The following is a 15,635-nucleotide window of genomic DNA, read 5'->3' as shown; positions in this document are numbered from 1 at the left end:
AGCATCCGTCTCCAGCTCTTCTTTTAATCTGTACTGTCAGTGTTCAATATTCCCTCACTTATACAGCTTTAATCAATCGCTCTGAGACACGCGCAGCAAATTAATTTACTGACTGAATACATAAGCAGCCGCGCTGATGAATGCTGTGTGTGTCGGTGTGTGTCTGAAGAGAACAGAGTAGCATCAGAGACTGTAAGCAGCAGAAGCCTCTGTTTCCAGTCAATCCGTCTTTATTAATATCTCACACTCACTGGACTGAAGACAGGAAGTGACATCAGCACTGATCTGCAGCTCACTGTAAATAGAGCAGCGTCAACAACATGAAATGAACTGTAAAAATAGAAATGTCCCAGAGAGATGGGCTTGAGACAGCGTATGAATTATGAACGTCGCTCTAGAATAATCACCTCTGTAGAATGTTCTAGATGTGACGTGTGTGTGGCGTGTTATTGATCCTGATTGAAGCAGTAAATGTGCTTTTCTTGAGTCATTGATAATCATTTCTTCACTAATGGTACATGTGTAAAATCCAATTGTGTTTTTGGTGTTTAATTATTCAGTGTTTCTGACCGAATCCGTCAGGACTGAACACATCACAGAATCAATGCACTGCTGATTTATTATTGATTCATGTTTTTTTCATACGATTACATTATAATATATTGTGTATGTAGTTTAGAGAAATATTTAAAAGCAATCTGTAGCGTCTGGTTTGATTCTATTCATGAGGAAAGTGTGACAGGTGACTGAAAAATAACCAACAGAACTGAACACTGTATCCCACAATGCATTGCACTCAGTCTGACCCCTATTCCCAGTGTGACAAATGGAACTCTTTTTCCACTCATTTTATGATTGTAGTGATTTAAGACACACAAAGTAAAATAGCTGAATTAAACATGAGGTCATGTGACATCAGCACAGCTTAAGCATACTGTACTTCTGTTTGAAATAATTATCATCTTTTCAGCTTTTTCGATATTATTTTTTATTATTAAATGCTGAAAACAGTGTATACTGCACACAGTGTCTTTAAGATTCTTTTCTAAACATGGCCATACATATGAAATTAATTATTTAAAATCAAATGAATCTTAATTAGTCTTAATTAGAGTGATCATCTTAGTCATATTTCATAGTCAAATGTGTGTTTTCCATTTTTAAAGACTTATTATATTTAAATCCAATAATTAAATATGTTTATCATTATATTTTTTCATATTTAATTATAACATTAAAAATTTTAAATATAATAATGAAATGTTGTAATAGAGTTTAAAATAATTAAACATTTATCATTATTGTTTTATTTTTAAATATTATATTTATATATTTATTTATTTGACTAAAACTAGTTTTACAATCATCATCTTTGTTATTTCTTGTTTCAAAATCAAATCTTTTTGTTTGTTATTGTTAAAAAGATTTTTTAGTATTTAATTATTACATGTAAATTTTAAATGTTTAAATATAATTAAATATTTCTTTAATTATTAATGCATTTTTATTATTTAAGTCAAATCTTTGTTCGTTATTTTTTTAGATTTTTTTTTGTTTAATTAAATCTAAATGTTAAAATGTTGAAATATAATTACATATTGGTATAGATGTAATATATTAAGATATTTAAATGCTTTTAACCAAAAATAAAATCAAGCTTTATTGGTCTTACAACCTTTTTTGTTTCTGTTTGACTGAAAAATATAAAAATTAAGTCAAATGTCAGTTTTGTTTTTATTCTGATGTTTCCGTGTGTGTGTGTGTGTTTGCAGGTGCATGGCTTGGAGAAACACGTGGGCAAATCTCTGGATTATCTGGAGCAGGGAGCGTCCAGCACAGTTTTCAAGAGCCTTCCATACGGCGTTCCCGCTCCATCAGGAGCCGTCAAACCTCCACACCAGACCTCCAGGATATTCTCCACGCTGGACCACACTCCCACGAAGCCCAAACCACCCACCTTCAGCTTCCAGAACCCCTACGAATGGGTGCGAAACCAGTCTCATCTCCAGGATCACACAGGCTACCGTCCCAAACGCAAGCCCTCCCTCAAAACCTCCATGAAGACTAAAAAGATCTTCGGCTGGGGCGACTTCTACTTCAACGTCAAGACGCTCAAGTTCAGTCTGCTGGTGACGGGGAAGATCGTGGACCACGTCAACGGGACGTTCACGGTCTACTTCCGCCACAACTCCTCCAGTCTCGGGAACGTGTCGGTGAGCATCGTTCCTCCGTCCAAAATTGTCGAGTTTGAGGTTCTCCAGAAACCCCTTCACCCGGAGATCCAGTTCCACCAGCAGCACCAGTCCACCGTCGACCCCAAAGACATCAAAGCCTTCAACTGTCGCGTGGAGTACGAGAAGACGGACCGCTCCAAGAAACCCAAACCCTGTCTTTACGATCCATCGCAGACCTGCTTCACTGAAAACACCCAGTCGCACTCGTCCTGGCTCTGCGCCAAACCCTTCAAAGTCATCTGTATTTTCATCTCCTTCTTCAGCTTCGACTACAAGCTGGTGCAGAAGGTCTGTCCGGACTACAACTTTCAGAGCGAGCATCCGTATTTGGGATGAAGCGGCTGGGACTTCACGAGGCATTATGTTTTCTTTGTATATAGAAAGAACCACCCTAATTTTTTAAGCTCTTAAAGGGGTCATCGGATGCTACATGCACTTTTACAAGTTGAAAATGTATTCAGATTTGTGATGATTCAATTCGGTTGAGATGCTAAACAGATCGCGATTCAATTAGGGGAGGAGTTTATATGAATGTGTGTCTGATGGGAACTTACTGTCTTTAGAAAAGTTTAGATGTTATTTTTTCTTTCCATCTTGCCTCTGTATGATGCATATTAAAGTTCATAAGTGCAGCGCTGCTGTGTTTACAGCGGTAACCAAGGAAACACTTTAAGCTCCACCTGCTGGCAGAGAGTTGATCTGCTTCTCGTTGTCTGCTGTTTCGGTTAGTTTTGTTATTTACATTTACATTATAATTACATTTAGTCATTTACCAGATGCTTTTATCCAAATTGACTTACAAATGAGGACAATAATAGCTATTAAAACCAAAAGTGCTATATTAGTATATTATTATAGTGCTATTTTTACATTTTACAAAGAAATGGTCAGCATTTTGTCCAAGCAATAATATAAGGACACATTTAATTCATAATTTCTCTTAAATCTCATTGGATAAAAAAAAAAAAGGTGAATCGAATCGTGAGTTGAGTGAATCGTTATATCTCTACTCCTAAGCGATTGAGGTTTTTTGTTGTTGGATGTAATACTGAAGACACGCTGAAGACGCAGCGGATTACATTTGTTTCTGAAGGGAATGCGCTCCTGATCTACATAAATGTGTCAATGTTCACGCAAATCATTCATGATCCAGCTTCACATTCAGAAGAAGTGAGAGTACGGCTTTTTAATGAATCTTTGCAAATCACCTTTCCTAATAATGTGCTAATTAGCAGGTTTCACAATGAATGTGATTGAGAGTGACTGGAAGAGAGGGGCGGAGTCAGCAGAGCTCATTAACATTTAAAGGAACATGCTACAAAACTGTTTGTCCTGAAAAGAGCTGTTTTGGACCAGGTAAAAGGTGTTTTTTACATTACCACTGAGAAATTGTAACGTTTCATTAAGACCTTAAAGAATTATATGAACTTGTGTAATATGGGCATCCGATGACCACTTTAATATTGATTTCTTTATTGCTTTTGTCCGTTTTCGTCCGTCGACTGTTAGACAGTTTTTTCTACTGATCCTGCTTATGTCTTTCAGAATGGATCTGATGGATCTCAAACGAAAACCAGCTCGTGGTATCTTCAGATCTTTCACTGATAGCTAATGACAAACCTGTTATCGGTCTGATCAGGGTTTCACAAACTCGACTGATAGTTAAAGTCAACATAACAGTCTATATAACAGATGAATGGTAAATTTTACTAATGGTCATGAAGACAAATGTTTATTTTCTTTACAATGTAATGATGAATCAACCAGGAACTTGAATTTGTTTTGATTTGAAGAAAATTTTCATGAAGCAAAACCATTAAGGTTGAGTTTTCCTCTTAAAGTACACTCTTTAAAATAAAGATGTCCGTAGAGAAACTTAAAGAAGCGTTAAGTGAACCAAATCTTAAAATTAACCTTTTTTTTCTGTCAGTGAAGAACATTTTTAATGATCTTAAGATGCTTTATCCGCTATTAAGAACCTGTAGTGTTTCTGTGGATGTTAAAGGAGCCATCAATACGAATGAAGATGCTTTATTTTGAAGAGTGTAGATTCATCAGCAGAATCTCCAAAAGCTTTCTTGAGTCGTAAACCAGGTTTAATGGTCAAAACATTGAGCAAAATCCAGCAGGAACTCTGAGAGGGAATAATAAACAGATCCAAATGAATGTATTTAATAGAATGTTATTCAACCCCGTATGAATTACCTTTATATATATGATGAAATTAAAGATATGGCTTATCTATTTACTCTGAATAAAGCTTGAAGAGACACAAAGAGGAATATATGGATGAGATGCTGACACGTTTCATTCTTGTTTTTCAAGTCGAGCGACAAATGGAAGCGTCTTTCTTTATTTTCTGGACACCGATCAGTCTGTGAATCAGAGATATGATAGGAGCGCAGCAGTTCTGTGAATAAAGCATTGCTTGATGATGTGTATAGTATACGGGGGGGAATTGTGTGTAAATAATGTATCACAAATAAATAATTAAATCTAACCTGTCTGACCTGCATTTATTATCCAATGATTGACGATGCTGCTTTAAGAAAGACTCAAGACTGCAAAGAAGTTTCTTACAATTCACTTCACGTGATACTGACACTGTACTTCTTCTGTAAATCCATGGTAAATTATTGTGCATAAAAAGTGCATTTTCTTCACATGATGAGTTTGTTTTATTAAGGTCGCCTGAACTCTGATCACTGGAGTTAAACAAGCAAAAAGCACTTCTACACTGTGAAATATGTACATCATATGTTTTTTTTTATTACTTTAACTCTTCAAATTAATTTAACCAACTTCAATTTTTAAGTTAAATGAGATTCAACCTGAGTCATTTTTATATTAATGTTTAAATTAATTGTATAGCCAAATGGAATATACCTAAAATTAGAACTTATGCTTTTAAATTGAAATAAGTGGATTTTTTTTTTACAGTGTAATTGCTGATTGTTTATTATTGGATTGCTTGTAAGTATTTGTTTTTGTGTTGTGCATTATACGCTTATCAATGCTAATTCTTCCTGTTAGATTATTGTGGTGTAAAATAATTCCAGTAGTAAAACTAAAGATATAAAGTGTTGATATATTTCATAGTTAATCGTTATGATAGCTCCTCATAATGCCAAACTTGTCCTACTTTTGTAGAATGATATATGAACGCATACAGTATATAAATGGAATTACAACGGAAAGTACTTACTATTTAGTTTTTATTTATAACTTGATGTACTAAAATAACTAAAACTTAAATTAAAATAATAAAAACTAAATAGATATATTTAAAAAACTCTCAAACTTACTAATTTTTTTACTAAAATTAAATCCAAACGGAAAAAAAAATAAATAAAAACGAATTCAGTACATTACAAAAAAATAATAATAATCGTATAGTATCTAGAGACACTGATATAACTAATTCAGTGTGTCCACCGCTAAAAACACCAGGAAAAGACAACGAAACAAAAGAAGAAATCCTAAAAGAACGCATTTAACTCTTAATAGCATTAAATTACATACAATTAGATGTAAACAACACTTCAGTCCCCATGTTGTGCGTCATGACGTCAGTTTGTAGGCCAGCGACTGCGCAGCTGCCGCTTCTGTCAGGACTACATTTCCCGTGAGCGCTCGCGCTTAGCGTCAGTCCGCAGCTGTCATTTAGGCGACGGACGAAAAGCGTGCGAACGTAAAAACCTGCTGGAACCGGAGAAGTCGTTTTACGATGTTAACACTGACATTGAGACAACTGATCAGGGTGAGTTTATACACACACACAACCGCTTTATAGCGCACGATGACGCAAAAGCGAATGAATCACAGATGTACAGTGATAATATCCATCAGCGTGCATGCACAACAGAACACAGAACACAGAACACAGAACACAGAACACGCATTCGAAGCGTCATGCGTCGATGCAGATGCTGCGTGAGTTGAGGGTCTAGACGTGGCGTGGGTCTGATCTGAGTCTGAGCTCTATTCGCCATTGACTGTCTGATTATACTCTCTAAGTCATGCTTTTCTGATTGACATTTAATAGTGCCTCTGTGACGTGATTTGAGATTGTAGTTCAGTAATCCAGCAGAAGTTTCATAGTCCATCTTTGTCAGTTATGCATGAATGCATTTAGGACAAGTTACTGAACTCTGAGATGTCAGCAGTGCTCGGTGAGATCTGCGTTAGTCAGTCTGCTCATACTAGTTAGATGATGCAACCACTGGTGATGTGTTTCAGCATGATTCCTCTTCAACACTCACATCATTTAAAACACATGTGCATACAATGCTTTATTTACACACTTGCATGCTTTGATCTGTGGTTTTATATCTATCGAAGCCCTCACAATTTAGATTTTTCTTTTTCTTTTTTTACTTTGTTTCAGAACTGTGAGATTAAAAAGTCACAGTTAGCTTCTTTATGTTGTATTCCAAGATGCAAGCAGAAAAACAGAATTGCAAGATGTAAACTCTTAACCCTGAGAGAGAAAAAAAAGTCATAATTCTGAGCAATTTTCTCAGATCTGCAAGACACAAGTCAGAATTATGAAATCAAAGTGTTTTGCGTCTGAATGCGTTCATCTTTTCTGTCCTGTTACAGTGTTTCAGTGCAAAGTTTTTCTTTTGCAATCAGACACCGAGTTGCTGTTTTGCCTCTTGATGGCATGTTTTTATTAAACTAATAACTGGCAGTTTGACTAAAGTGTACCGTAGTACTTCTGTCTGATACGTTAGTATTTTAAGGTGTTAGTGTGGTTCATCGGGCGCGTGTCTCTCATTATGGCTGTGGTTCACGTGCTTTCATGCATTTGTTGGAATGAGCTGAACGTGCTTCTGAATACGTAACAAATACACCTTTTGTGTTTGTCGGTGATGTGATGACTGAGTTAATCTGATTTAGTGAAGGCCTTTAATTAGCAGCTACTTCAATTCTGTAGAAATGGGTTTCTGAGCAACTTCAACTGTTTTTCAGATGTTCGTCCGACGTGTTTTATTAAGATTGTTCAAGTGTTTTCCCATGCACATTTTCCACAAGTTTCTTTAGGGTCTTAATGAAAAGTATGTAACATCGTTTGGTTAAAATTTTTCAATGGTAGTGTAAAAAACACTGTCAAAAACAACTCTTTTCAGAGCAACCCGTTTTGTAGCACGTTCCTTTAAATGTTAATGAGCTCTGCTGACTCCGCCCCTCTCTTCCAAGCTGCTTTCTGAGGGATTGTTTACTGTAGCTGCATTCATCTGAAACTTGCTAATTTGCTTATTATTTGAAAAGATAATAAACAAGTCATTATCTCACACATTTTTCTACTTAAGTAAATAAAATTTTTTAGGACATTTAAACCTTTTTTTGCATGAATCGATAAAAAGTTGCTTTAAGCAAAAGTGTCTGCCAAATGCACAAATGTCTATTTATTTCAACAAAACCTGTTGAACATGGTCATATCTCTTAATCTCTTTAGTTATATAAACATATAATCATCCATACTGTATAAACCAAATGTTGTGAGGTTTATGCTAAAAATGTAAAATAAAGCCATTCAAATTAGTGTGAGAATAAATTTATGTTGTTTGAAGGATGTGTAAATATCGGTGTTTTTTAATAAATCTGGCGTTAGTTTGGTTTGTTCTTCTTAGTCAGGTGTTTGGAGGGTCACGCTCTGGTTTAGTTTGCTTTATCAGTCGTCTTTCAGAAGCAGCTGTGACCCAGCTCCTCAATAATTAACCTGTTGTTGTTGTTTTACATAATATGCCAAAGCTCATGTTCTGAACAGCCAATCAGATTCGAGCTTTGTGTCCACACCTTCTCAGTTTGTGTTAACAGGCCTCAGGACGGGTTGTTAAAGTGATGTGAGTAGTGATCGACCGATATTGATTTTTTATAACCGATACCGATACCGATTATTTGCATGTTTATGTACCCGATAACCGATATGCAGAACCGATATTTATTTACTGTTATACTTCTGTTTCTGACAATTATTACAACACAAATGAGCTGAAAAAAAAACATTTTATTTATAACAATCACTCCCTCCTTGCATACAAAAAAATTTTTTTATATTTATACACAAATAAATAGAGGGGTCTGAGTCCTCTGCACTGTTACTAAGTGTCTTTGTTTTAAAATAAAAGCTTTGATGAGGTAAAAAAAAATAAAAACGGGTAAAAAAATAAAGCACAAAAATGATTCTAACATATTGGTGGGGGCGGGAGGGCTATTTAGGAGTGCATAGCTATTTAGTAGTGTAACTTAATACTCCCAGTTAAGCAGAACTAGGTTTTAGTGTATAAAACAGAATCTTTCAGCATTCTGCCCTGTAAGCCTGCTTCCTTCAAAAATTTTATGCAGTGGCCGTGCTTGAGGCTTCCTGATCATCAACCCAGTCAGGTGCTGAGCAATATGAACGAACTTTTTTTCCCAAGACTATATAAAATTAAACAGCACTTGTCAGTTGGCATTTTATGATCTAGATTCAATCTAACGTTAGATCATGAAATGCCAACTGACAAAGTGCTGTTTGACTATAATTTAATCAACCGCGATCGCGCATGGAGATAATAAATAATTAATTTCCACAAAGCGGTATATGTATATGTGTATTAGCGAAATAATTGTTATGTAGTAAATGATAATATAATCTAGTGTGTTTAAACAAGATAGCTAATCTTGTCAAAAGTTTCATTCAGTGGCATTGCTTGAGGCTTCCTGATCATCAACCCAGGTGCTGAGCAATATGAACGAACTTTTTTTCCCGAGACTATATAAAGTTAAACAGCACTTGTCAGTTGGCATTTCATGATCTAAATTTAATCTAATGTTTAATCATGAAATGCCAACTGACAAAGTGCTGTTTGACTATAACTTAATCAACCGCGATCGCGCATGGAGATAATAAATAATTAATTTCCACAAAGCGGTAGGCTATATTTATATGTGTATTAGCGAAATAATTGTTATATAGTAAATGAAAATATAATCTAGGGTGTTTAAACAAGATAATCTTGTCAAAAGTTTCATTCAGTGGCCGTGCTTAAGCCTCCAGATCATCCGTCAGTTGCTAAGCAATATGAACGAACTTTCTCTTCTAGACTAATGGTGAGCAAATACAACAGATAGAGAATTAAATTCAACGCTTTTCAGAATCAGAATCAGAATGAGCTTTATTTCCAGGTATGTTTACACATAGCCTACGAGGAATTTGTTTTCGTGACAGAAGCTCCGCAGTACAACAGAATGACAGCGACAGAACATAAAACACATAACGTTAATAAAAGAATAAAAAAAAAAAAATTTATTTTCAACATGCACTCGTATTTCATATTTTCAAAACGTCTGTTTTATTTAATTCATGTAAAGATACGTCTTTATTGGAGCAGGACATGACGAACACTACGTAACTCAATGATTTCTTCTCAACTGTTTAGAAACAAGCTGCATAAATTAACTATATCAGGAATTTATGTCTCAGATCTCATTTGTGCATGTCTGTTATGTTAAATAAAGTTGATTAATTAAAGCAAACCAAGTAGAACATATACTTTACCTGTGCACTGAGTTGTTGTTGACTGATCTCCTCAGACGCCCGGGCTGCAATGGCGTAATTCTCAAAACGGCCACAAGATGGCGCCGTAAATCGGCGAATCCGATATTACAAAACCGATACCCGATTATGGAAAAATGCTTAAATATCGGGAAAAATATCGGTAAACAGATACATCGGTCGATCACTAGATGTGAGACTAGTCAAGTTGTCATGTGGTTGGTTTAGGTTTGTGAATTAGCAGTCCAATAAGCTTACAACAGAAATACTGTGTTGCTACGATGGCAGAGTAATGCTGTCTGATGGTAATACTGTAGTATTTTGATGTCATCTTTGGTTTTGATTACCCTGCTGAATAAAGCATAAATGTGATTTAATCAGTAGGTCTACATAATATTAGATTATTTAACTCAATAATTGCGAGTTTGTCAATTCTGAGGGGGAGAAAAGACAGAAGTGTGGAATTATAAACTCATGGTTTTGAGCCGAGGGGAAAAGAGAGAATAACAAGTTGATTATGTTAATTTTTTTATATATTAATCAGAATTGTGAAAAATAATCTCGCAATTGCAAAAATCTGAATTTTGAAATATAAACTCAAAATTATTTTTGTTGTTGTTGTTCTTTTATTCCATGGCTTTCGTAGACTGCTACTTCAAAACCGTAATTCGCCAGATAGGCTCCGCCCACAAAAAATAATTTATCAATATTTTTAATTATTTTTATTTACTTTAATTTGAGTTCTTTTGTCTTTTTTGTATTTTTATTTTTTTTCGTTTTTGTGTTATTTTAGCACATCAAGTCAAACTAAATAAAATGCCTTGCTAACTAGTTGAAATAAGTTTATTTTTTAAATTTATACACTTATAATTTATACACTTATATTAAACACTTATTTTATCTCGAGTTATAATTTTTTATTTAGTGGTTGTAGTTTTTGTTAAATGTAATAACCCTGGAATATGAATCTTAAACTAATCTAACCCTAATTTAGTGATGAACGTGAGTCGAGAATCACTCTGAATGATTCACGACTCATGTGTTTGATTCGTTCAGAAGAGTCATTGTGAATCAGACTGCGCTGTTAATGTTGTGTGTTTTTGCATGCGATGAAAACATGATTAAAAGACGTGTTTAATGTTTTGTTTCCAGTCTTGTCTTCCATCCACAGTCAGTTCAGACAGAAAAGTCACTGAGACATCGTTTTACTTCGTCAGAAGTTTAGAAGTGTTCTCAAGATCCGAGAGAATCATTTGCTTCGGTGTGTTTCAGCAGATTCCCAGTGAAGTCTGACGTGACCGAATCCCAGATGAATGACCAGATCTCATATATGAAGCTCATTTTCATATTCAGATAGTCGCCTATATATCCAGACGTGTTTAATAATTGATCAGGATATATTTTTTAATGCTTTCATCTCTCTGTTTAGTCCCAGGTTGAAGTTTTCATCAGATCTTGACTCTCGATTTCAGCACTGTCCTTTAATCTAGATACATATTAATCTGCTTTCTCATAGTGAAATATATTTCCTGTGTATGGTGCGAGGTTTCCCGCTCTTTCACCTCGGTGAGCGCGGAAGTGTCCCATCATGCACCAGTGAAGCGCAGACGAGCTCCATCTCTCTGGATTAGCGTGATAATGTCGCGGGCCGCTCTGGGAAATTGGCTTTCCACACTCCTGATTGTTGGTGTCACTCCGTTTGTCCCGACGGGAGGAAGCGGCGACCTCTCGCTCACACTCCTGACGCTCGTGTCATTCTGCGCCCATTAGTCGCTGAGAGCGGCGGTGTCATCCTGAGCGATGTTCCTGACACCGCGCTGCGCTGCTGATTGTTGTCTAGCGCCGGCGTGATGGACAGCAGTCATCTGGAAAATTGACTCTTTGCTCTGAAGAGAAAGGAAATAACCAAAATAATCAGCAAAATGAAATGTTTTTCTGCCTTTTTCTGAACTGCAACAAAAGATGTAAGAAGATGATGAAACAATACATCCATCAGCTGTGTGTGTGTGTCTCTGTGTGTGTGTGTGTGTGTGTGTGTGTGTGTGTGTGTGTGTGTGTGTGTGTGTGTGTGTGTGTGTGTGTGCACGTGTGAGTGTGTGTGTGTCTGTGTCTGTGAGTCTGTCTGTCTCTCTCTGTGTGAGTCTGTGTGAGTCTGTGTGAGTCTGTGTGAGTCTGTGTGTGTGTGAGTCTGCGTTTCTCTGTGTGTGTGTGTGTCTGTGAGTGTGTGTCTGTCTGTGTGTGCACGTGTGAGTCTGTGTGTGTGTGTGTGTGTGAGTCTGTGAGTCTGTGTGTGTGTGAGTCTGCGTTTCTCTGTGTGTGTGTGTGTCTGTGAGTGTGTGTCTGTCTGTGTGTGCACGTGTGAGTGTGTGTGTGTGTGTGTGTGAGTCTGTGTGAGTCTGTGTGAGTCTGTGTGTGTGTAAGTCTGCGTTTCTCTGTGTGTCTGTGAGTGTGTGTCTGTCTGTGTGTGCACGTGTGAGTGTGTGTGTGTCTGTGTCTGTGTCTGTGAGTCTGTCTGTCTCTCTGTGTGTGTGTGTGTGCACGTGTGAGTCTGTGTGTGTGAGTCTGTGTGAGTCTGTGTGTGTGAGTCTGCGTCTCTCTGTGTGTGTGTGTGTCTGTGAGTGTGTGTCTGTCTGTGTGTGCACGTGTGAGTCTGTGTGTGTGTGTGTGTGTGTGTGAGTCTGTGAGTCTGTGTGTGTGTGAGTCTGCGTTTCTCTGTGTGTGTGTGTGTCTGTGAGTGTGTGTCTGTCTGTGTGTGCACGTGTGAGTCTGTGTGTGTGTGTGTGTGAGTCTGTGTGAGTCTGTGTGAGTCTGTGTGTGTGTAAGTCTGCGTTTCTCTGTGTGTCTGTGAGTGTGTGTCTGTGTGTGCACGTGTGAGTCTGTGTGTGCACGTGTGAGTCTGTGTGTGTGTGTGAGTCTGTGTTTCTCTGTGTGTGTGTGTGTGTGAGTCTGTGTGTGTGTGCACGTGTGTGTGTGTTTGCACGTGTGAGTCTGTGTGTGTGTGTGTGTGTGCACGTGTGAGTCTGTGTGTGTGTGTGAGTCTGTGTTTCTCTGTGTGTGTGTGTGTGTGAGTCTGTGTGTGTGTGTGTGTGTTTGTGAGAGAGAGAGAGTCTGTGTGTGTGTGTGTGTGTGTGTGTGTGTGTGAGAGAGAGAGAGTGTGTGTGTCATCTGTGGCTCCCAAAATAGTTTGGATCTGATTTTGTTTTTTCTTTACCTTTTTATTAATTATTTAATAATTTAACTCCATATTTCGTTTACTTATTATATACAGTAATAAGGTATTGGATACATCTGTGTGTTTCGGGGAGCATCACAATCAGCTCATGTTTGACCGTTCAGACTCTCTCTCTCTCTCTCTCTCTCGTTACTGTGTGTGGTCATTAGATGACATCACTTACATCTTTTTATTTTTTTTTAAATAACAGATTAAAGTGAGCGATCCGTCAGGACCCCGCGTTACCTCCATCAGATATATTACTGGTGATTATGAAGCGTTCGGTTCAGCGCTGCTCCAGTATATTTAGAGGAATAGTGTACCCTAAAAAAAGAGTTCGAGCAAATCAGGGGTCAGAGGTCTAAGTGGGAGGAGCTACAGAGACAGAATTAAAGTGACAGTAGTGAATATCCAGCATGGTACACTTGCACTCGAAGGTCTAGACTGCTGCTTTACTGTTGCTCTCAAATTATAATAAAGTTATCAAAACACACAAATTTCGCTATTTATTATATGCACTTATTTTAGGATTCACTTATTTATTTCTATAAACTATTTATTAAAACTTTTAAAAAACTTTTTTCTACATTTTATACTTATTTACTTATTAATTTTAATTAAAATGATTAATTATATATTTTCTCATTAATTTAATTTATTTGCTTTTTTTACTTTTATGTACTGAATTAATATTTACTTAAATAACAAATTTTAATAATGAATAAATGTATAAATCAGTAAATAAATATTATAATTGTTTATTTTACTTTCTAATAAATAATAGCATTATTAATAGCATATAATAAATGGCATTGTATACTGTTAATATTGTTGACTGATGAACTGCAGTTGATGTTCTTCTTTTGTAAGAGACTTTGGATAAAAGCGATTGTTCTATGCATGAACATCAATGTCTTGTATTTGTTTGTTTGTTTATGTTTGTTTACGTTATTCCACTTCCAGACATTTACATGTTTTTCCCAACTTCAAAGAATACTATAGTAGGCTAATAGCTTATTGCATTTACAGAAACATAGTAATACTGTGGTAGATTTAGTGCTTTTTGAATGCAGAGGAGAATCTGAGTTCAGAGAGTGAGAGCGCTTGAGATTTGTCAAACATGAAGCAGTGAAGAAATAAATGACACCCAGAAACCCTTACACTGCTGTGTGTGTGTGTGTGTGTGTGTGTGTGTGTGTGTGTGTGTGAGTGTGAGTGTGTGAGAGAGATTAGATAAGCAGTTATGCTGAATTTCCACTCGACTGTAAAGTTTCTGTTGAGAGTTGCTGACTGGAGCAAAATTAAAGCGTCATGCTGATTATTGTATCTCATCAACGGCCCATTACACACACACACACACACACACACACACACACACACACTGCAGAATTAATTTAATTCGCTCTGATTCTGTCTGTAGGTCAGATATTCCAGCCTCAGTCTCTTTCTATATTTCATGTTTTTGTGCATCTTAAACAAAAAAACTCAAGATCCTGTTTGCACTCCTTCAGGCATCAGATCTGTGCCTCATAAGAATATATTTATATTGTGCTTATTATTGCACCATCATAAATCCATGTGAATCATGCTGCTCTAATGTAATATATTACTCCAGAGAGCAACAGGATACTTAATATTACTGAAATATTGGCTTTCTTTTTGGAATGGTCCATATGTGCATTTTATTTTATTGTATTATATATTATACAAATATTATGTAATATAAAGTATGATGCACATTTAAACTCTAATGAAAAAGCAAATATTTTACTAAAATGAACTGTCATGAACTGACTTTATTATGTTATGCTGTTCTCTGAAGTCCAGTTACAATGTAACCAAGATTTTTACTAAAAAACATCATAATTTAGCAGTAATAGGCTATTTTTCACCCCCTCATCATAGCGCTCTGTTTGATAGGTGTGACGTACTGTAGCTTCGGAAGTAAACGCCCACTGCCTTGATTGGCTAACTGTTGTGTATGATTGACAGCTAAATCATTTACAGATGGACGCATAAATAACCAGTGCATACATTTGGTTTCTGCATAGACCTGCATTTTCCTTTTTGATTTGGTGGGCGGGGCTAAACATGCAGTGCCATGGAATCGGTGGGCGGGGCTAAACATGCAGTGCCATGGAATCGGTGGGCGGGGCTAAACACGCAGCGCCGTGGGCCGGGCTAAACACGCAGCGCCGTGGAATCGGTGGGCGGGGCTAAACATGCAGTGCCATGGAATCGGTGGGCGGGGCTAAACACGCAGCGCCGTGGAATCGGTGGGCGGGGCTAAACACGCAGCGCCGTGGGATCGGTGGGCGGGGCTAAACACCCAGCGGCGTGGAATCGGTGGGCGGGGCTAAACATGCAGCGACGTGGAATCGGTGGGCGGGGCTAAACATGCAACTGAGACAGTTTAGTCACACTAGTCATAAAGTGGCATATTCCACAACCTGTCATTTTAGCAGATTTACTTGAATATTAGCTGGTTTTAAACTAACAAGAAAGTTCTCAAACTTACAGGATGGTTTTATAGTACAATGACCTCTTATGTCAAAAGATCAAGGGAATTTAGATTTCTCAGTTCATGAACTCTGTAAAAAAAAACATACATATATATACCTCAATATTATTATTTTATTAAAACTTT

At 36.9% G+C, this 15,635-nt stretch overlaps 1 protein-coding gene and 1 pseudogene across 1 annotated transcript; both read left to right on the top strand.

Annotated features, from left to right (window-relative positions):
• Positions 1-785: 785 nt before the first annotated feature.
• On the top strand, positions 786-2,825 carry LOC113090188 (neurexophilin-2-like). The gene is made up of 2 exons (XM_026256182.1): positions 786-857; positions 1,773-2,825. Exons 1-2 carry the CDS (start codon positions 786-788, stop codon positions 2,568-2,570), a joined length of 870 nt encoding a protein of 289 aa, XP_026111967.1. The 3' UTR covers positions 2,571-2,825.
• A 3,038-nt stretch (positions 2,826-5,863) lies between these two features.
• LOC113090187 (serine hydroxymethyltransferase, mitochondrial-like) overlaps positions 5,864-15,635 on the top strand; it is a 16,591-nt pseudogene continuing 6,819 nt past the window's right edge.

This window comes from Carassius auratus, unplaced genomic scaffold, assembly GCF_003368295.1.
Source record: "Carassius auratus strain Wakin unplaced genomic scaffold, ASM336829v1 scaf_tig00053202, whole genome shotgun sequence".
NCBI classification, from domain to species: Eukaryota; Metazoa; Chordata; class Actinopteri; order Cypriniformes; family Cyprinidae; genus Carassius; species Carassius auratus.
This window is presented reverse-complemented; position numbering and strand designations above follow the sequence as displayed.